This window comes from Balaenoptera musculus, chromosome 1 (genome assembly GCF_009873245.2).
Source record: "Balaenoptera musculus isolate JJ_BM4_2016_0621 chromosome 1, mBalMus1.pri.v3, whole genome shotgun sequence".
NCBI lineage: Eukaryota > Metazoa > Chordata > Mammalia > Artiodactyla > Balaenopteridae > Balaenoptera > Balaenoptera musculus.
In genome coordinates, this window is record NC_045785.1 from 160332567 (window position 1) to 160355903 (window position 23337).

Consider the following 23337-nt stretch of genomic DNA (forward strand, 5'->3'; position numbering starts at 1 on the left):
TTTGCTTCTGGGCCCCCTTAGCAAACGTGCCAGTCGGGTGGTGCCTTCGAGGACCAGGAGGAAGCCCCGCTTTGCGATCCCTACGAGAAGCCTCGAGGAACCGGGAACAGCGGCGAGGAGGTGGCGCAGTTCCCAACCCGCGCCTGGGTCCACCCGCCTCCATACCGTCCGCCACCACCGCCGCCGCGGCCTCCCTCAGTCCTCCCGTATCCCTGCATTCCACGTTGCGGCAGCCGCAGCCTCTCCGGCCGAAGCGTCCCCACCCTCCCCTCCGGGTGGTGCAGCCGCCGCGCCCCCCGGCCCCCACCCGCGCGCCCCCCAAGGCCTGGCATCGGCTCTGCGGGGCCGCAGAACCGCACCTCGACGCCCGGGCTGGGTTCGGGCGGGGGCGGGGCGGGGGCGGGGAAGGGAGAGGGCGGGTGCGCGCGTGTCGGGGGGCGGGGGCCGCCATATTGGATCCTGACTCGTCGGTAAGCCTCCGCCTGCGTGCGGCGGGGCCTGGAGCAGCCTCGCGGAGCCCAGGGCGCGAGCGCGAGAGGACGGGGAAGGAGGGGGAGGGGTAGAGGGAAAGGAAGGGAGTGGCTGCGAGCCGGGCTGCGGCAGCCTCTGGTCTCCTCACCAGCGGCACCAACCCCTCCTCCTGCGCCTCTGCCGCTCCCCTCTTTGCGGGGGAAAGATGCCCTTAACCCAGGGGTGTGAAGAAGGGGGAGAACTAGCTGCCGGAGCTACCCGCGCCGTCGCCGCCGCAGTTGCTGCCGTCCGTGTCCTTTGAATCCAGAAAAGCACCCCCTCGCCAGGGCGTCGGGAGTGTGGGCGGGCGGGCGAGCGGGCGGGCGGCCGCGGTGCGGGTGTGGGGGAGACCGGGCTCTGCGCCCGGCGCGGCCCAGGCCGGCGGCCCAGCGACCACCGACATGGAGCGGGCTCAGGCGGCCGAGTAGCCGCCGCTCCCGGAGCCGGGGGCGAGTGCCGCCCGCAGCCAGTCAGGCCCCTGGGAGAAGAGGGGAGAAAAATGAAGAGTTTTCATCGGAATCCGTTGGAAATAGGACTAACTGCAAAGCCTTAAAAAGAAGGACCTCGGGAGGAGAAAGGGAAAGCCTCCTCCGGGGAAGGCTTGGCGTGCTCCGAGTCGAGGGGCTGCTTCAGGGACCTCGCCCCCTCCCTTTCCCTCCGGAGAAATTGCCGCTGATGCGTTATCCAAGTGGTGGTTGGGAGGATTTGCAGCAGAATTTTTGGTTTTCCCTCCCCCTTATATACATTCTGGTTTTTTCCTTCCTTTTCGATTTTCCTTCTGCTTGGGAAGTGAATTGCTGATGCAGATCGGACTTAATTCATTAATGATGCAACCGGATTCGTTTCAGGATTATGTTGCACGAGTTGAATTTTGAATGAAGGAGAAGAGTTGTTTTTTTGTTTTTTTTTTAAAGAAGTGTTGACTCTTTGGTTCTCAGTACTTTTTAATTATTTTATTTAAATATACGATTTAATTGTATTATTCTTTTAAAAATGTTTTAAATATATTTTATGGTAACTTTCCCTCAAAATATATGTATATGTGTGAAGTAGAAGACGCTTCAGTTAAGTGAGGTTACTGGTGTGTTGGATGTTGAATTCAGCACCGGCATTGCATGACAGTTGTTTGAATAACAAGTGGTTTATTTTTAAAACCACACCTTTTAAAATTTAGGTTCAAATAATCATAGTCAAAATCGGTTTAGTAATTGAAAGAAAAACCAGCAGAAGTTGAAGCAAACATGTCTGGAGAAGTGCGTTTGAGGCAGTTGGAGCAGTTTATTTTGGATGGGCCCGCTCAGACCAATGGGCAGTGCTTCAGTGTTGAAACGTTACTGGATATCCTCATCTGCCTTTATGATGAATGCAATAATTCTCCATTGAGAAGAGAGAAGAACATTCTTGAATACCTAGAATGGGGTAAGTTTGTATGTAAAATAACTCTTTAGCTAGCCATTATGGTTTAATTGTTATAGAGAGTTATGATAAACTCTCTGTAATGAGTATATAAATATATATTGTGTGTACGCAACATATATTATGTATTTAAATACATTATACATAATGTATTTAAATATATATACAATAAAAGAGTAGACACCAATTATTCAAGGTTTTTTTTGTAGTTTTCAGTAAATATTTTCCCAAGAGTAAAAGCATGCTACTCAGTTGTTGCCTAGATTTTTTTTTTTTAAACATCTTTATTGGAGTATAATTGCTTTACAATGGTGTTAGTTTCTGCTGTATAACAAAGTGAATCAGCTATATATATACATATATCCCCATATCTCTTCCCTCTTGCGTCTCCCTCCCTCCCACCCTCCCTATCCCACCCCTCTAGTGTTGCCTAGATTTAATGTGGAACTTATGAGGAAGAACTTATGTTTTTTGGTCAGCAGTAAGAGATTTTGAATAATTCTGTGATGGGCAAAAATGGATTATTGCTCGCTTTGCCGAGAGCGTGGTGGTATAACAGGCATTCAATTGAAAGATATTTATTAGTGGAAACATTCCTTCCCAGGCTTTGGAAATCACTCTGGAAATGGGAGGAGATATTAAAATATCTTAGGTCAACAGGAACTTGAAGGTGGTCATCAGTGGGTTGTATCACATCTCTATATAGTACAAGCAAAGGAAATTACTAAACACGGACTTGCCAAAAATTGTCATGTTTGTAAGATGACATAAATAGTTTAAGAATTTTGTGATAGTATTTGGTAGAGAATGTTTGGGAGCAGCTCCTGCCTGCCTGAGAGTTAGATTTACTCTAAATTTAATTCAAACCTAAACTGGCTAAATTTTTGTCTTCATTCTCCTAAATATAGATGTGATTTAGAAGAGCTAGGTAGTGGAGTAGATCAGTGATGAGAGCAAATGCTCCATGTGACCTTCAAGCTTGAAGGCTTGGCTTAAGTTCTGTTTCCGATGTTACATGTGAGCAAGTTCCAACATCCACCAGTTCACTGTGGGAAGAGTACACATCATCACATATCATACTGTGTATAGTACATGTCAGTGTACCTGTATTGGTACATTGACTTTTGAAGGATATTAGCTAAAGAAGTTGTTTTGTACCTTTGGAATACCAATATTTGAGTTTGTTGGCAAGTTTTTATACTAAAATGTCTTTGTTTCCAAGTAAATCTTTATTTTTCTGAAGTAAGAGTCAATTGGTGATTATTTCGTGTTTTTCACTTGAAATTTATTAAAAATTCGTTTGTCAGGTAAATCACTTATTCAAGATTGCCTACACATAATAACTTTAATTATTCAATTTGTCAGTATCAGAAGTTTTCTAGCAACTTCATGTCATAAGGGTTAAAAATATATATATATATATGAAATGTGAATAGAATAATTTTTAAAAACAGATTACTAGACTCATACTGGGAATGTAAGAATTCTAAATGATCTTTCAAGAGACTGCTCTCTTAAGAATGAGACAGTTTTGACTTTGGTACTGGATTTGTGAATATATGTCCTTTATTTTTATGTGTAGAGTAAAATATTTTATAAAGCATGTGTAGTTTTACACCTCATGTTTAATAAATTTAGAAAATTTTTAGTTTTTTTTTAAGATTTAAAGAAAAGATTTTGATACTTTTAGAGTTTCAGTTCTTGAATTATGGTTTCATAGCGATACTCTAGTCTATGATTATGATTGTCATTTTAACATCTATTATTTCTCATCTGCAAAATGATGGGAGAACTCTTCGTATGTGCCAGTTGTAAATGTAATTTAAAAATATGATTAAAAACTATATCCTCAATTGCCTTTTGGTGATTAAGAATTTACATTTATGTTATGAGATATTTTTCTGTATTATCGGAATAATTTATATATATTTTCCACTAAATATGTTTTCTTGGATCTTGCTTCTTATATCTGTATTAAAAAAATACCTTGTTTGTATATATATAATTTAAGCCAAATAAGCCAAAAGTCAAATAAGTGTTTGGCCAAATACATTTTATTTTTATTAGCAGATTTTAAATAATTTCAAGCAAGGGACTTTTCACAATTTTAAAGTAAATTAGGTTTTAGTAGTATCCTTCATATTTTGTCTTTTAGAAGTCTGGTGTGATGTAACAAAAATATACATTCTCTTAAGTAAACTCCTGTTGTGTTTCTCAGTAATAAAGAAGGAGAGACTAGAATTTTTAGGCAGTTATTTTGTAGGCTTTGGGACTAGGCAGTGTCTGTTAAGTCTTAGGCGTTTTTAAGTTGGAGTGTGAGGTCTTGAAAGTGGGAGTTACCAACCATAGAAGTTTGGGTAAGGAGGAAGAAAAGAAGGAATGGAAAAAGCTGTCAAGAAGTGCATCATGAGTAGTAGTATTTACTATCTTTAAGTTATATGAGAATTTAGGTTATTTAAGAATGCCAGTCTCCTCATTTAATTATTGAAATAGATCAGCTGTTCTCGTACGAATTGATTACTACATTTTGGGGAAATGTCTTATTGGATTCTCACTACCTAACATTATATAAAAAACAAGTTAGATTAAGGAAGTTTCCAGATAGTGAATTGACCTCAATTTAATATTTTAAATATTATTTTTTTGGTCTGTGATGGAAATTGGAAGGAATTATTTGTTGGGGTTAAATTTGGTAATTTAGATTTGCCTTAAATGATACAATTTTTAGTTTGAGTTTTAAAAGACCCAATATTTGCAACAGAAGAGCTGTAGTAGTTAAATACTAGTACAGGATGTATATTTGTTTGGCTGTCTATATGAATGGAAGTGTCATCTAGATATGCCTTATTTTTATGCTGATGATACTTTTAAAAATGGAGTCAGCAAGATTCTGACTTGCTTCATTTACATCAATTTCACTTTATTCCTAGTTATAGCCCATTTCACTTTTATATTGATACAGTTAATGTTTCGCTCATTACAGTATCATGACAGTAAGAAAACTGACAATTCAAAGTTAGATTTTTTTTTTTTTTTTTTTTGATAGCACTCCTTGCATTTGGTGCTAATGGCTTGAGGGAGGAAACAAGTAGAGCTCTAGAGAGGAAGAGGGGATTAAGTCACTGAGCAATAGAGCAAGGGGATAAAGAGTGCCTTAAAGCCATAGATCACTTTTAAATTTAATAAGATTATTATTTTTATTAAATTATTAAATATTATTATATTTTCCTGTTATATACAACAAGCTTTGAAAGATTATGTTTTGGCCTTGTTTTTTAAGTTGTTGAAATGGTTATGGTTTGTATGTTTTGTTTATAAAATAATAGTTTTGATATCAGTAGTGTGACTCTAGAGTTAAGTTACAGTAGAGCTGTAGAAGTAAAAATAACTTTTACATTATAAGCTAATCTGCTAGTAATGACTAAATGAATATGTTATTCATTGAATTGGTTATCTTCTACTTTGAAATGGAAAATCAGAATTTTAGGGAGTTCTTAACCAAGTTACTTAAAAAATAGGCATAAGATAATATTACTCAATACAAAAAAAGAAATGCAGAACTATCTGTATGTGGCCAACTGTATTTTGATGCTTTCTGAATCTTGGACTTTATAACATTTCATTTAAATTATCCTTAAACAACAGTAATTTTGTAGTTTATTCAGTGTATACACACACACACAATAGTCTGAATGACTAATAAACTTGTTACTAGAGTACATCAGCAGGTACTGTGGTTTAAACTTTTCATTTTATTAGAGTAGTTTTAAAGCTTATTCATGCTTTTGATATGTGGGTCATTTAAGTGAGATGATTATGGCTTGATTAGAAGAATCTGAATCTTTTCTTTGTTCTTCATTTATGTTATGTTGTTCCTCGTTGTTAGCTTTTCCTGAGTAGAATTTATTAATCATACCAAATTACCAAACAGTTCATTTAATACACATGATTACGTTTATTTTTATTTAAGTCCTCAATTAAGATCATCATAAATGTCACCAGAAATGTAGGTTGGGCATTTGTTTCCTTTATACTAGTCACCTAATAATCTAGTCTCTTCTAAGAGTGATAGTAAGTACAATTATTTGATCTAACACAATGCTGGTATATGATAGAAGCATGCAGTAAGTGATGGCTATTATTTTTCCATTTCCATTCTGTTTCTCTCTTTTTTAAAGGATGTACTGCTCCATGAGTGTGAACAGGTTTGTCAGGAATAACACTAATAATTTTAGGAACTTATTTATTTCATATGGAAATGTAAGGCATACCTTAACATAGCACTGTAAAAACACGTAGCATAATGTGTTGGAAATTTTATGAAATGTTCCATAATTCCTGGGACTTGGTTAATATTAGATAGTAAGCCCAGGCTATTTTAGGGTAAAAGAACTGAACTTGTTACAAATTAATATTTTATTCTACTACTCTCCTATGGTAGTCAAAAAAAATTCTTCCAAACCCTTTTCTATTCATGTACACTTATTGCCAGTATATTGTATATATTGCTCATTGTTTTTCATCCTATTGGTTTTGTTAGGTTTTAGAATCAATTTACTAAGTCCAACCAGCATTTAAAAAATTAAATATACTAGAATAGAAAATATCAAGTACATCATGTGTTGAAAGAATAAATATTGTTATACAGAACTCTTGTGTTTTCTTACATTTCTTACCGAAGATTGGAAGCAGAAGAGTTTGAATTCTAGTGTAGATGACGCTAAAACATGTTCACTGTTTAACAGTGAAAAAATTATAGACCTAGTTCCCTTTTTCAAAAAGCACACATGATTAAATTAGGGACAGACTGAAGAATTTAAAGAAAAGGAGTTTAGGTAGGGACAGGATACTTGGAAGGAGGGAGGGAGAATGGGAGAGAGGAGAAGTGAGAAAATGAGCATGAATATACTGTTTTCCTGGGTTGCTACTTTAGTCTGATTTGTGAATAATTGAGTATTTTTAATTTAGAAGAACTTAATGGACAGGGGAATTCACTCGATTTTGTTTTTGATGGTTCATTTCCTTTTTTTTTTTTTTTTTGACATTTTTCCTTTTCTGACTTTGGGCTCCTGGATGTTGACTTCCATTAACTGTAAAAGTTGTGTAACTTGTCAAACATGAGGGATATGACCTATAGACATTGGTTGTAGTTTTTTGTTTATGCCTTCCCATTACTCCAGATGAATGTTAGAGTAGATGCAGGTGAGAAGGATCTGCTAGTTCCATAGATTTTCTCATCCCTTGTTACTCATGAAACTTCCAGTGGGGGTGACTTCAAGTTTTCAGTAGCTAAGGTGAAGAATTGCTCAACAGCTTTGCTGTATCTTGAGTCAAGAAGTTCTTTCCATAAAGATTTTTTCTTTTTTTTTGAAATGACCCACACTATAAGTATAGGTCATCCCAGACATATGAATGACTGTCTTTTGTTGTCACTCCCTATAAAACTCCTTTCCAGATCCAGGGGATTTCTTTTTTTCCCCTTTGATGCTGATCAGAGTAACAGGTTTGCTCTTCCCAGCTAGTTGCTCTGTACTTCCTCTCTACAGTGTCCACTTTTTCCAATTAGTAGCTGTTAGCCTCTATTGGCTAACACCCCTCCCCCAATTCTAGTGCTTCTTTATCTGCTGCTATAGGAGAGTAGCACTTCGGCTTTCATTGGTTAACAGGAGGCTCAGAGACCTGGCTCTCCACTTTCCAATCTCACTATTTGCCCCTTAATTCTTCCTCATAGGAACGATGGTTCATTTTGGGATTAGGGTTTCTTTAGCCCCCTCCCTAGTTTCAAAATGTGTTCTGGAAATACATGGGATATTAATAGGTGCTTTGGGGGGGGTTGTGTGGGTGAATAAATTTGGGAAACTTTTACACAAAATTAAACATTAAAAATATTGTGGGTTATCCTAGAATTTATAATGTTTTGAGGAAGACGGATGGCAACCAGTGTTCCATGGAACACCCTTTGGGAAATGCTCTTTCAGTATGAGGTCATGGTGTCCCTTGTGTCTTCAGGGTTAGAAAGAGATAATTTTGAGGGAAAGTTTGGAACACTGTGTGGTTTGGAGAGAAAATCCAAATCTGAGTAAGTTAGGTTTTACTTAGTGGTTGTGGACTTTCAATTGTCTTCTGTGTGATGGTCACAGATAAACTTAATCATGGTGGAGTAGCACATGTGTGAGGCTGGTGAACATTTGCGTCCAGGAAAAGCACCCTATAAAGTAGAATGAAATTAGATATAATAATGAACCAGTGCTATTAGCCTCTAAAGTCCTTGAAATTACTGACAAGTCTCTGTTTATGACCTTTTCTTGCTCTAATTAAACTTGCTTTTCAAGTATAGGCATTCACAACAAATTCAGAAATTCTCACCTTATCTTTTGCAGCTTTAGTTACTATAATTGTAACATGTTGCAAAACTATTGTTTGTGAAATAATGTTATTCATTACTTTGTGATATTTCAGAGGAAAAGATCATGGACATGCAATTTTACAATTCATTGTAGTGTTAAGTATTGTTTTTTCTAAGGTTACAATGTTTTTTGCTAAGCTGTTGGTTTCAGATTTTTGGATTAGTGTGGGAACTTTACTATTATTTGTATTTGTGAAACTATGGGTTTCAAGTGCCAGCACCTATTTATGTAGAGCATAAAGAAACCAGAATATACAATACTTTTATTAAAGAGGAAACCATATATAATTGGTGCTGTTTCAATACTTTGTGAGCAATTAGAACTCTGTGATTACCATAAACTTCTACTCTGAGTATTAAGGTGGCAGATAATCATACTAGAGGATAATTTGACTTGATTTTAAAGATAAATAGCTTATAGCATAAATTAATTAGTCTTTTTTCTCTCTCTTCTGACATACATTTATTGTTCTCTTTAATTCTTCCCCATCAACACTATTCCTCTCACCCCCAATCTAATTATGCTTGAAAATACTACTTATGTGGATGAAAACAATCTTTTAAAAATACCTGTGAATTAGTTCAGTCGTGCAATCATTTATTAAATTTTGGTTTTATTTCAGATTGCTTACACATCACTGTAGGCTTAATCTATGAAAAAAAGAAAACATGTTCTAGTCAGTTTGCTCTATTCATAGTGATAAAGCTTAATTAAATTTACTTAGAGTTTCCATGGTGAAGATCTACAAGTGGAATACCTCAACCTGAAATATTTCTGTTCTAAACCTATAATACTGGAAAAGAGTAGGGGCTTTGGGTTCAGACTGACTCCCTTGATCATTGGCTGCGTGATTTAAGCAAGTTACTTAACCTAAGTCTGTTTTAACATCATTGAAAAATTGGCATAATAGTAATAGCTTATTTTTCCAAAAGGTTGAAAGTTGGTTTAGGATTTTCTTTTTCTGGTGATTTATAGTTGCATTTTGTTGGCTTTTTTCTCATTCTGGTTTTTTTTTCGTTTGTTTGTTTCCCAAAAATGATAAGAAGGTTTATTCAGGGAGATACACACTCCGCAGACAGAGTGTGGCCATCTCAGAAGGCAAGAGGCTTCTCATTCTGTTTTTGAAGTTTCTTACTGGCCTTATGATAAAGGAAGATAAAATGCTATTTTTTGGTAAAGTTTAATTGAAGTGTATAGTTGTACTAATACAGGGATGTAAATAACTTTATTTCACGGTTAACAAACATACTCATAGCTTACTGATAATATTTTATTGAATTATATTGGCATCGGAGATGTCTTTCCCTGTGTGACTATGCAAACAGCATCTTATTCCTTCTTTCAGGATATTTTGCATTGGAACATTTTGTTGTTATTAACTGAACTTTTTTTTTATTAATTTTTATTGGAGTATAGTTGCTTTACAATGTTGTGTAGTTCTGAACTGTTTTTCAGTAAATATTAAGCCCATGCCTATTCTTTTCATCACCAACAGCAAATATTGTGAAATGGCTAGTTATGATTTATTTTTATACTTATATAGCTCCAACCTGCAAATCAGTGGTGGAATTCTAGACCTCAACTCAGAAGATTAAAATAATCATGAAAAATTATTGATATGTCATTCAGTTAGGAATTTTCGTGGACTAAAGATTATGTAGCACCCATAAATGCATGTTGTAGACTGACAGTAAATATGAAGAAAATCCGCAGTATACCCTAGTGTTTCCTAAACTATGTTTCAATAGATATAAATGAAGATTTTGAAAATTAAGAGTTCAGTGTATATGTAAGATTGGGAAATAGTAGTTATTGCATTCCTCTTTGTATATTACAAAGCACATTATCATAGTAACACTTTTTAAAAGTTCTGTGGTACAGAAACCTCTTTAACTTTGTTTTACCTAGAATTTGCCTAAGTCATTTGACTTTGGAACCCTTTTTATGAGGATAGCTGGCAGAGTTTGGGAAGTGCTGGCATACGCTAAGAATCCATAGGCAGTGTCAGAGCTTTTAAATTATATTTCAGAAAGTGGTCACTGAATTCTTCTATCACACTGTATTTTGAATATTATCACAGTTCGCATCCAACTCCAAAGGCAGAGGTTTGAATGACTTGCCTTTATCCTTTTCGTGTTTAATGTTTTTTTAGCACTTCTGTTTGCATCACCTAGAAGGCAGTTCGGCAGTATGTACTAGGTTAATGTGGAGTTCTGCATTGGGTAAGTATGTGTTTATAGACAAAGAACAATAAAACTTGATACATGCCTTTGAGTTTATATTTATGTGTGTAGTTCGTGGTTTGCAAAGATGCTCCTGCTAACCTAGTGACTTTTTTGTTTTCAGTAGCAGTTGATCATTTTTTAATCCAGCTATCTCTCTAACCGTTGCACTGGTATAGAATTTGGGAGACAGACTGTCATGGCTGTGAAATAGAACAAAGCTAATTCATTTTATGAGAGGTTTTTTTTGTCAAAGCAATGTTGTCCTGCTGCAACCAGAATCCCATCCTTAAATACCTGGTTTACTGGAAGTGGCTAACGCCCCAAGTTGACTCAGATATTACTAAAAGTAGTCACGCACTTACTTAGAAGTGTTCTGTCCTGAGATTTAAAAAAATATTTGTTTGAAAAGATTAGGAAAAACCGGCAGTGGCTAGAGCCCCAGTTTGTGATTGTATTGCTAGCTAATTATGGCCTTGCCCCGACCAAAAATCATAACTAAGGAACATTTAAAAACAGACCAAAAGCTCAGGTATGTGGTGCAGCTGACATATTGATATGATATCGTAAAGCTTCTCCATCTTCTGTACTTATAAAGATTTTCCTAGAGTTTATGGTTAAAACCGTAATAATTTTTCCAAGTCTAGTGTGATTTCCATTTCTGCCTTTTTCCTGCATGCCTTTGTAATGTGTCACCCCATTTCTGACTGATGCGTGCTAAGTTGACAGTTTTTTCCAGGCGTTCCTTGCTGTGTTACATTGCTGTAAATTGTGATTAAGTGTGATCATACTTGTTTCTTTTACCTGTGTTCCTGTGGTAACCCCAATTAATTACAGCAGCTCTTGAGTTATCCTGGTACTGTTCAACCTCTGTGTGCATCTGCTCAGTTGACTTGTCTATGTTAAATGTATCTAAATGGATTACATTCCTGGGTCTTATTGACCTTATTAATCATGCTTTTTGTTTCTCCTTTAAATGCTAAGTAACTTATAATCTCAGTATTAACATGTGCACCTAACCTGAAAATATTGGGAATCCTACATATTCAAGGGCCTTTGTTTAGTAGAACTTTTAAAAAACGGTTACAACTTTGATTATGTCAACATCTTGCTTAATATCCTACAGTGACTACTGATAGCTTTCAGGATGACATTGAAACTCCTTAGCATGGCATATGGATATGGTCCTTGTCTATTTTTCTAATCTTTTTATTATTTAAAAAAATAATTAAAAAAAATTTGAAACAATCTGAAATGTACAGAAAAATTGCAAGTGTAGTACAATATTTTCCCCTCTGAACCATTGGAGAGTAAATTGCCGACTTGATACCCTAATCCTCAAATATGTTCGTGTGTATTTTGTAACATTCTTTTGCATAACCACAATGCAACTATTAAAATTAAGAAATTAACACTGATACATTAGTATCATCTAATCCTTAGACCTCATTCAAATTTTGTTAGTTGTCCTGATAATACCTCTATAGCAAAAGGATTCAGTTTAGAATCACATGTTGCATTTGGATGTCATGCCTTCTAGTGTCAGTCAGTCTGGACTAGGGCTTCAGATTTTCCTCAGTTTTCATGACTGACACTTTTGAAGATTGCCAGCTGGTTATTTTGCAGCATGAATTATTTTGCAGCATTTGAAGTAAACCCTAAATTTGGGTTTGTTTCCTCATGATAATACATCTTTGGCAAGAATATCCCAGAAGTGATGCCATGCAGCTCTTTAATGTGGATATCCTTTTCATTCAGCTCAGCCTTCAACACCCTACTCTGATCCACGATGCCTTCTGTTCCCCCATTCCTACTTTGATCTATTCCTCCTAATGGCATATATATGGTATATGTGTATGTATATATGCATATATGTATATATATAAATATATAATTTTGTTTATATTTCCCATTCTCATCTTAAGGGATTTTTTAAAGTTATTCAAAAATTATATATATATAGTACAGCAGAAACTAACACAGCATTGTAAATGAACTGTACTTCATTACAAAAATTTATATATAGTAAAGTTCATTCATTTTGGTATATATCCTATGAGTTTTGACAAATGTAGACCAGTACCATAGTCAAGATACAAAGCAGTTCCATTATCCCCCAAATTCTCTTGTGCTGCCCTTTTGTACCACACTCACCTTTTTCCTCCAGCTATAATAAAGTGTTGACTCTTCTACTAATCAGATCTTTTACTTGATTATTCTTTAACTGTTCCATGGATTTCTTTCTTCATTGATGTATCCTGCTTTATTTCAGAAGGGGTTTCTTATAAGTAGTGATTCATAGTCCCCTCCCTTAGCAGTTGATAATCTATAAATAAGTATTTTATGGGGTGAAGGTAAGGAGAAGAGGGTGCTACTGTTTAAAGGAATAAGATAAAATGCAAATAGTCTCCAATTTTTAAAGGTAAAATTTTCTTACATTAAGTCTGTGTTTAACCTTATTTGCAACAATGTCCAGCATAGTCTGGTGATGATGAATTGAACACACAAATGAGTTTCATTCTCTTCTGCAGCCCCACTAAAACTATGGTAAAGGAATTTTTAAGAAGTCTTAAATCTTCAAGGATGAGAAAAACACGGGAGGATACTGTGAAATTTTGGAAGCTGAAAAAGCAGGTAGATGGGTGATAACTGCTGACTTAGCAGATCTGAGAAAGTCAAGTCTTAAGTCAGTAATAGTGTAAGCTAGGACCTATCCCCTTTACTTGGCAGAATGCTCAAAAGTCTTAGAAATTGGTATTGTCAGGAATCTGTGAAAGTTGAGGTACAGGTGGAGCTAAAATGTGGAGGACTGATTGAATTGTTGTATAAGCAGTAGGAACTCTAGAGCCCTTCCCCTCCTACATGCTAGCTGGCTCCTGTCTTCTCTCCCCAAACAAAGACTGAATGTCTATTTTCGGTAGGACAGAGGTTCTCTTGTGTTGAGTGATGTTAGGCATAGTTTAGGATGGGCATTTCATATTGAAAACAGGAGAGTAAATAAATGTTTATATACTTTTGCTTGGCTCACAGAGTGTTGGCAACTAGGCCTTTATCACGAAGATAGGAGATTAGAAAAGTCTTCTCTGGAGAATCTGACCAGCCCAAGAAGAAAGATACAGATACATCAGAGATTCCTCAGTAAAGGGCTCAGGTAATCACACTTCAGTGCAGTTCATTATCAGTGGGCTTCACCCAAAGGTTCAGAGCTTCAGAGCATCTTTCCATTTTCTCATTCCAAATATAAAACCAGGGATTGTCAGATATCTGAAGAAAGCCTGTAATAAATAAGATACAGCTTCAAACAAACAAAAAACAGAGGAAAAAAAGCACCTTACATGAAACAGACTCTGCAGAGAGAGCATGACTTCAGAAACAAAAAACTATCATTAATATTCTCACAGATAAGAGAAGAACCATGAAGTACGTCAGGATGTCATAAAAAGGAACAGTGAAAAAAATGAAAATGAAAGAATGAAAAAAATAAAAAATGTGATAGCTAAAATTAAAACCTCAGTACACGAACTGGAAGGTAAAACAAAGAATTTCTCAGAAAATACAGCAGAAACCACAAAGGGATAGAAGAGAGGAGATAAAAAGAAGAACATTGGAGGACCAATTTAAGAGGTCTGATTAATAATCTGAATAATAGGAATTCCAATAGGGAGAACAGAGGGGAGGAACCCAATGAAATCATTCAAGAAAATGTTCTGTGATTGAAGGACACGCGTTTCTAGATAAAGAGTCCCCACCAAATACCAGCACAAGGGGTGGAAATAGATTCATACCAAGATTTACAACCAATTCATTGTGGAATTTGCAGATCTCTGGGGACAAAGAACAGACTCAAAAAGTTTCCAAAGAGAAAATACAAAGGATCAGGAATCAGAAAGGCTTTGGACTTCTCAGCAGCAACACTGGAAGCTAGAAGACAATGTTAGTATTTTGAAGGAAACTGATTTCCGAATTGGAATTCTATAACCATCCAAATTCTCAGTCAAGTGTGAAGGTGGGATAAGGACAGTTTAAGACCTGCAAGTCTTCAAAAATTTTTACCTTCTGCAACCTCTGGACTCCCAATAGGGTAACCCACCATCCAGGTTTACCTGGGACTAGGGAATTTCTTAGTATATAGACTTGTGCTGAAACCAGGAGAGCCATAGGCAAACTGTGATGAGTTGGATGCTCTAGCCCCAACTAAACAAGAGAGTAAATTAAGATGAGATAATATAAGATATCTCCTAGTAGGAGATCCAGTACAGGGGAGAGAAGAAAGGATTTCCTAAGATGATGGTGAAGAGAGAATACAGAATGATTGCTTTGCACCAAACATAGAGGTCGATCAGCCCAGATAAGAGGCAGCGCAGAAATCTCCCCGAGAGACTTCTTTAAATCTGATGCGAATGAACATCTTGAGAGGAGATTTAGAAATTTGGGGAGAGTCTGGGTTTGCTTGGAAAGTGAAGCAAATGAGAAAGCAGTGATTACGAAAAATAAAAATGTGTGTAGGAAAGGAAAATAATAATTTACATGGTTACAGTAGTGGAACCAGTGAATATTGAGTTAACTAAAATTATGCTATAACTATATTGGGAGGATGGTATAGGAAGGAAAAGGTTTTTGGTGAGGGTGATGGTACTTAACTGGGGCCTGGTGTTTTTCTTGAACCTTAATTGGCAATTGAATCTGTGTTTGTGAATAATAAACATTAAAACTTAAAAAATAGTGTTAGGGCTTCCCTGGTGGCGCAGTGGTTGAGAATCTGCCTGCCAATGCGGGGGACACGGGTTCGAGCCCTGGTCCGGGAAGATCCCACATGCTGCGGAGCGACTAGGCCCGTGAGCCACAATTGCTGAGCCTGCGCGTCTGGAGCCTGTGTTCCGCAACAAGAGAGGCCGCGATGGTGAGAGGCCTGCGCACCGTGATGAAGAGGGGCCCCCGCTTGCCGCAACTGGGGAAGGCCCTCGCACAGAAACGAGGACCCAACACAGCCATAAATAAATAAATAAAATTAAAAAAAAAAATAGTGTTAGTTTTTGAAGAATTATGAAGTCCCTATTCCTTTAATCCTTCCTCATTGATCCATTTTCAAACTTTTTTCCAAGTCTTTAAATGAGGAGCTGAAAACTGGATACAGTAAATAGAAGATTTAAAATTTATCAGTTAAAATTTATCTTTGAGCAGATCAGTCTTTTTTTCTTCTTTAGTGATTGCTCTGTTCTTATAGATGGCAATTTATAAATAGTCTTTATTTATCATAGGAAAAGGTAGTTTATTCTTGAAAAAGCTATGTAGGGTAAATTCTATGTAATTACATTAATGATAAACAGATCCTTCTAAAGTTACATAAGGCACACACATAATACTCAATGTTTATGGAATTGAACACACAACAAAGAACTCTAACAGAGCAATAAAGACAAACTAAATTACACAAATGTTATGAATGATGGATGAAATTAGCACTTCTGTAAACTAGTAAGCGACCAGGTACTGTGAGAGCAGACATCAGAACACTTGTCAGATACACAGCTGCAGGGTAGCTCTGTTTAACAGTACTCAGCCGCTCTTGAGTCTTCTGAAATCCATGTTGGACCTTGTAAATGCAAGGAAATGCCTCATATTAAATGAGATTCTTCTTGTAATTTTAATATCTCACAGAAAATTTTTTGAAGCCTAAATAATTGAGCTCTCCTTTTCATTTCTGTTTTAGGGCTGAGTTAAGAGAAGCTTGTTTCAGGGAGTTGCTGAGCAATAGGACTAAGTGGAAAACTGGTCAGCTTTCTAACTACCCCTGGTCAGGTTTTCAGGGAATGATTTCATTATTTAATTTGAACATTAGGATACATATTGAAAAACACACGCTAAAACAAATTATTATTGAATTGCTGCAGTGGTCTGAATGTTGGTGTCCCTCCAAAATTTATATGTTAAAATCTGAACCCCCCAAAGATGATGGCATTAGGAGGTGAGGCCTTTGGCAGGTGCTTAGGCCATGAGGATGGAACCTTCATGAACGGGATTATTAGTGCCTTTATAAAAGAGGCCCCAGAGAGCTTGTGAGCCATTCCACCATGTGAGGACACAGAAAGCAACCATGCTGGCACCTTGGTGTTGGAGTTCTGACTTCCAGAATTGTAAGAAATAAATTTCTGTTGTTATAAGCCACCCAATCTGTGGTATTTTATTATAGCAGCCCAAATGACTAAACGATTTTGCAATACTTTGTTTCCTTGCATTAGAGATTATTCTCCTGATTTTTTTGCTGACTGCACTACTGTTGTTCAAGGTCATTTTTATTTTATTTTCCAGATTGTTGGTAACTTATTTTGTTGGTGATTGTATACTTAAAAAATTCTGTTAGTGTTGCATTTCATCTAAAAGGGAAAAAGAAAACATTAAAAATAGTAAAGCCATAAATTAAAATTTATATCTTAAATTGATGATCATTTTTTAGTTTCTAGATTTAATGCCTTTACTTAGAATCAAAAGAATTTAAAGTAGATATAACTAGAGTTCCTAGAGAGCAACTTCCATAGTTTAAAATAGCTACTTAGGGTTAGAATGAAATATTTATGATAATCTAGTATGTTTTGTTTTCAATTAGGTATGCTACTAAAAAATACAACTTTAACCATCCCATTTAAAAAAAAGAAAGAGGTAAAAGGAAATGATGTAATATAGCTAGTATTTGAAAATGATAAAGGAATTTTCCCCCTAGCAGTAGTAATATTTCCTTTACAGCAGTATCTAATTTACATTTCAATTCTGAAATCTACAAAGATAATTTTTGTAAGATTATATAGTATTTTTAAAAGAAATTTATTTTATTTATTTATTTATTTTTGGCTGTGTTGGGTCTTCATTGCTGTGCGCGGGCTTTCTCTAGTTGCGGCGAGCTGGGGCTACTCTTCCTTGCGGTGCGCAGGCTTCTCATTGCGGTGGTTTCTCTTGTTGTGGAGCACGGGCTGTAGGCGTGCGGGCTCAGTAGTTGTGGCACGTGGGCTCCGGAGTGCAGGCTCAGTAGTTGTGGCACATGGGCTTAGTTGCTCCGCGGCATGTGGGATCTTCCCGGACCAGGGCTCAAACCCGTGTCCCCTGCATTGGCTGGTAGATTCTCAAGCACTGTGCCACCAGGGAAGCCCCAGGACTATATAGTTTTTGAAATAGAAATTATTTAGATTTTAAAAAGCCCCAATTGTTTAGTGTTTATTAACACTAAGAATTTTCAGGTAAAGTTGTTTTAACTAATTTTTTTTTCTAAAATTCTCTGCATGTGACTCAAATTGTATTGGAGTCTGAATTTCTTGTTTTGAAAATTTGGAATGCTTTATGGAGAAATACCAAGAAAATGTTTAGTTGTTTACTACTGTCCTTTCACAGAAGGACTTTCACTATATTTGTTTCACTTGATTTATATTCCTTTTACTTTAAAGGTTGTCCATTTGTAGAAGATACTAGCCTCCAGAATGTAAAGAGTTGTACATATTTGATTCTCTTCTATCATATTGGATATGGAGTTGTATAGATAACCAATGTGTTTAGCTCGGCTTAGTTTTGACTAATTTTCCTTTGAGTTTTTAGGCTAGAGCAGAAATGGCTATACAAATGCCATTATCTAGTTTATTCACGTGTTTAGACAAATTATTTAAACAAGTACTATTTTCTTTAGGTTGTTACTACAAAAAAATAATACAAGATGAGTGAACACAATTATAGTGGTTGAATTTCTGGTGCTATTTGGTCATAATTTAACTTATGGTTATTTTGTGTTTGTGTATATGTGTTGGATGTGCTCTAAATACTCCTTGTTACCAGTGCCTTGGAAATATATATGAGTTTGGAATCATGGTACAACTCTGGGGAGGGAAGGACCCTTGAAAATTGCAGCTGCCTGAAATTCTTACTTACTACACATGAGTGTGTGTGTGTGTGTGTGTGTGTGTGTGTGTGTATTTGTGTATTTGTTTGTCCTGAGATGGATGGAAAACAGTAATCCCTCTGGTTTCCCCCATTTCCCTGTCTCCGTTCTTATTATTTAAGGTGCTTTTTTTTTTGTGTGTGGCAAAACATATACAACAAAATTTGCCATTTTAACAGTTTTTAAGTATTTAATTCAGTGACATTAATTATGTTTACAGTGTTTTGCATCCACCACTACTGTCTATTTTTAAAACTTTTTCATCACCCCAAACAGAAATTCTGTACCCATAAAGCAATAACTTTCCATTCTCTTCTCCCCTCAGCTCCTGGTAACCTGCAGTCTATTCTTTCTCTGTGAATTTGCCTATTCTAGATATTTCATGAAAGTGTAATCATATAATTTTTACCCTTTTGTATCTGGCTTATTTTACTTAACATAATGTTTTTAAGGTTCATCCTTTTTGTAGCCTATAGCAGAGTTTCATTTATCTTTAAGACCGAATAATATACCATTGTATGTATATATACCACATTGTTTATCCATCCATCTTTTGGCAAACATTTGGGTCATTTCCACGTTTTGGCTATTATGAATAATACTGCATCAAACTTTGGTGTACAGGTATCTGTTTGATTCTTTGGGGTGTGTACCCATTAGTGGAATTTCTGGGTCATACAGTAATTCTGTGTTTAACTTTCTTGAGGAACTGCCAAACCATTTTCCAAAGCAGCTGTACCATTGTACGGTCCTACCAGCAATGTACTAAGGTTCCAGTTTCTCTGTATTTTTGTCAACACTTGGCATTTTACGTTTTTTCATTGTATCTATCCTATTACCTGTGAAATGGTAGCTCACTGTAGTTTTAATTTGCATTTCCCTAAAGATTAGCAACTTGAGTATCTTTTCATGTGCTTATTGGCCATTTGCATATCTTCTTTGGGTAAATGTCTATTCAAGTGGTTTGTCCATTTTTTAAAATCGGGTTGTTTGTTTTTTTGTTGTTGAGTTGTAAGAGTTCTTTATGTATTCTGGATATTAATCTCTTATCAGATATATGATTTGCAAACATTTTCTCCCATTCTGTGGGTTGCCTTTTTACTCTGTTGATAATTGTCTTTTGATGGACAAATTTTTTTTGTTTTCAGAAAGTCCAGTTTGTTTATTTTTTCTTTTGTTTCCTGTGCTTGTGGTGCCATATCTAAGAAGCCATTGCCAAGTCCAGTATCATTTACATTTAGGATGGATAAACAACAAGGCTCTACTGTATAGCACAGGGAACTATATACAGTCTCCTGGGATAAACCATAATGGAAAAGAATATAAAAAAAAGAATGAAAAAAAAAGATTTTGCCGTATGTTACCTTCTAAGAGTTTTATGGTTCAGCTCTTATGTTTAAGTTGTTGATCCATTTGGAGTTAATTTTTGTATATGGTTTGAAATAGAGGTCTAACTTCATTTTTTTGCATGTGGAAATCCAATTATCCCAGCATAATTCGTTGAAGAGGTTATTCTTTCTCCACTGAATGGACTTACCATCCTATTCAAAAATCAATTGACCATAAATATATGGGTTTATTTCTGGACTTTCAGTTGTATTCCATTGATCTTTATGTCTGTTCTTAGGCCAGTACCACACAGCCTTGATTACTGTAGCTTTGTAGTAAGTTTTGAAATTGGGACATGTGAGTCCTCCAACTTTGTTCTTCTTTTTCAAGATTATTTTGACTAGTCTGGGCCCCTTGCATTTCCATATGAATTTGAGGATTGGCTTTTCCATTTCTATAAAAAATGGGAAAAAATATTGGAGTCTTGATACGGCCCCCCTTTTTTTAAAGTTTTTTTGACGTGGACCATTTTAAAATTTATTTATTTATTTATTTATGGCTGTGTTGGGGCTTCGTTTCTGTGCGAGGGCTTTCTCTAGTTGTGGCAAGTGGGGGCCACTCTTCATCGCGGTGCATGGGCCTCTCACTATCGCGGCCTCTCTTGTTGTGGAGCACAGGCTCCAGACGCGCAGGCTCAATAATTGTGGCTCACGGGCCCAGTTGCTCTGCGGCATGTGGGATCTTCCCAGACCAGGGCTCGAACCCGTTTCCCCTGCATTGGCAGGCAGATTCTCAACCACTGCGCCACCAGGAAAGCCCACGGCCCCCCTTTTGTATTAACAAAATTCAGTTGACCTTATTTTCTAGTTTTCTTTGCAGTTAGATGTGGACACGTGACTAGTTTTGGCCATTAGATGTGAGTGGAAGGTGATATGTTTTATCAGAAGCTTCATTAAAAGGTGAGCTTTCCCCACTTATTCCCTTCTGATACACAGAACACATATCATGTGATGTCTTCAGAGGTTGGACCTTAAGGATGGGGACATGAGGGCCATGCTCCAAGGATGGCATAGTGGTGAGCTGAAAACATCCTGGATCCTTTGACAACTTTATCAGACTGCCTTATCAGCCTTGGACTGTTTACCTTCAGACTTCTTTTGTTTGTAAAAGAAATACGTTTTTATTTTGTTTAAGCTGAGAATTTGAGTTTTTTGTTAGATAGAACTGAACTTAATCTTCTTTTTTAAAATAAATTTATGTATTTTTATTTATTTATTTTTGGCTGCGTTGGGTCATGATTACTGTGCGTGGGCTTTCTCTAGTTGTGGCGAGTGGGGGCTATTCTTCGTTGGGGTACGTGGGCTTCTCATTGCAGTGGCCTCTCTTGTTGCGGAGCGTGGGCTCTAGGCGCACGGGCTTCGGTAGTTGTGGCACGTGGGCTCAGTAGTTGTGGCTCATGGGCTCCAGAGCACAGGCTCAGTAGTTGTGGCGCACGGGCTTAGTTGCTTCACGGCATGTGGGATCTTCCTGGACCAGGGCTCAAACCCGTGTCCCCTGCACTGGCAGACAGATTCCCAACCACTGTGCCACCAGGGAAGCCCCTGAACTTAATCTTAATAGATATACTTTTCCAATTATTAATTTGGTTATCTCTTCTTTGTGTGCAGTGTGTGAAGAGAGTGAGGAATAGAATACATTGAATAGAATATATTGCTAGAATTGCTGGAACTGTACTTAATTAAAAAATGTTGTATCTATATATATACAGAATTTGTATATATGTTTTGTGAATTTCACTATAAAATTATTTTTTCTTAATATATAATATTATGTTCTTAAATGGCCTCTACAATTTTTTAAAAAGTAGAAAAAAATTTTGCCACTATAACATGGTAGCTTTTCTCATTTTTATACCTTCCTATTGAGTATTTTTTTTTAATGTATACATTAGTTTTCTACATAGGAACACTTTTGGTATATTTATACTCTGCTTTTTTCACTAACATGGTAAGTGATAGTGCATATTAATGAACCTCTTTGTTCCTCAGTTTCTTCATCTCTAAAAATGGGGATATGGATGGACCTAGAGTCTGTCATACAGAGTGAAGTAAGTCAGAAGAGAAAAACAAATACCATATGCTAACACATATATATGGAATCTAAAAAAAAAATGGTTATGAAGAACCTAGGGGCAGGACAGGAATAAAGACACACGTAGAGAATGGATTTAAGGACACGGGGAGGGGGAAGGGTAAGCTGGGACGAAGTGAGAGAGTGGCATGGACTTATATATACTACCAAATGTAAAATAGATAGCTAGTGGGAAGCAACTGCATAGCACAGGGAGATCAGCTCAGTGCTTTGTGACCACCTAAGGGGTGGGATAGAGAAGGTTGGAGGGAGACGCAAGAGGGAGGAGATATAGGGATATATGTATATGTATAGCTGATTCACTTTGTTATAAAGCAGAAACTAACCACTGTAAAGCAATTACACTCCAATAAAGATGTTAAAAAAAATAAAAATGGGGATAGTTATTATACATACTTCACAGGGTTGTGAGGATTAAATAAAATACTGTGCATGAGGTGCTAAACCAGTGCCTGGCACATAGTAAGCCCTCAATAAGTATTAGTTATCTTTATTATTAATATTGTATTAACCTCTTTTTCTGTATTATTGTATATAGAATGTATTCTATATTGTTTCTATATTATTGTGTTTTTATAATGACCATTTTCAAAGTCAACTAAATAGATATACCATTGTTTATTGGACATTGAAATGTATTTTCAATATTTGTCACTTCCAATTTTTTTGCTATTATAAATAATGCTGTTATAAACTGATCTATGTTTAAATGTGATTTTATTACAAGCTAGAGCCATTTTTTTTTTTATTCAAGCAAAGTCAAAAAAATTATAATCATCCTCATCAGTTCACTCAGTCCCATGTAATTAATTTTTTTTCATCTTGATCTTTTGTTAGCACTTTTATGAATTCATCAGTTTTCCATTAGAGTTCTGAAAATGCTTATTCATTCAGTTCAGCAGTATAGTCAATTACCAGAAACCTGTACTTGTCAGAGTCTTCTCCATGAATTCCTTGAAGATGAAACCCTTTTATAGGAACATTTTTGCAAAAGCATCAGAGTACACCCAAAACTGTCTGTAAATGACAAAAGACTTAAAAATGACCGTGGTTAAAGATTTGATGAAAGTTCATAATAATGCAATTGACAAGGAAATTTAGTTATTTCTGAGATATACATTTTAAAGTAATAACTAGAATTATGACTTATAACATTATACCAGAACATATAAGATTTTTAGGAATATCATGTAATGTCTGAAACATTTATATTAACATATTTCCATACAAATAACCCAAAGAAAGTTTAGTATTAGTTTTTTTTTTTAAGTTTTGAATTTTATTTTCTTTATTTTTTTATACAGCAGGTTCTTATTAGTCATCAGTCTCATACACATCAGTGTATACATGTCAATCCTAATCTCCCAATTCAGCACACCACCAT

The 23337-nt window shown here is 36.4% G+C and overlaps 1 protein-coding gene across 12 annotated transcripts in view; it reads left to right on the forward strand.

Moving 5' to 3' along the window:
- Positions 1-570: 570 nt before the first annotated feature.
- The window catches only part of CDC42BPA (CDC42 binding protein kinase alpha), a 320248-nt gene continuing 297481 nt past the window's right edge, over positions 571-23337 (forward strand). For all 12 annotated transcript variants that reach the window (XM_036865565.1, XM_036865615.1, XM_036865588.1 and 9 more), the window contains exon 1: positions 571-1929. In XM_036865565.1, the coding sequence (XP_036721460.1) occupies positions 1752-1929 (178 nt within the window). In that variant the 5' untranslated portion in view covers positions 571-1751. The remainder of the gene's footprint in view (positions 1930-23337) is intronic.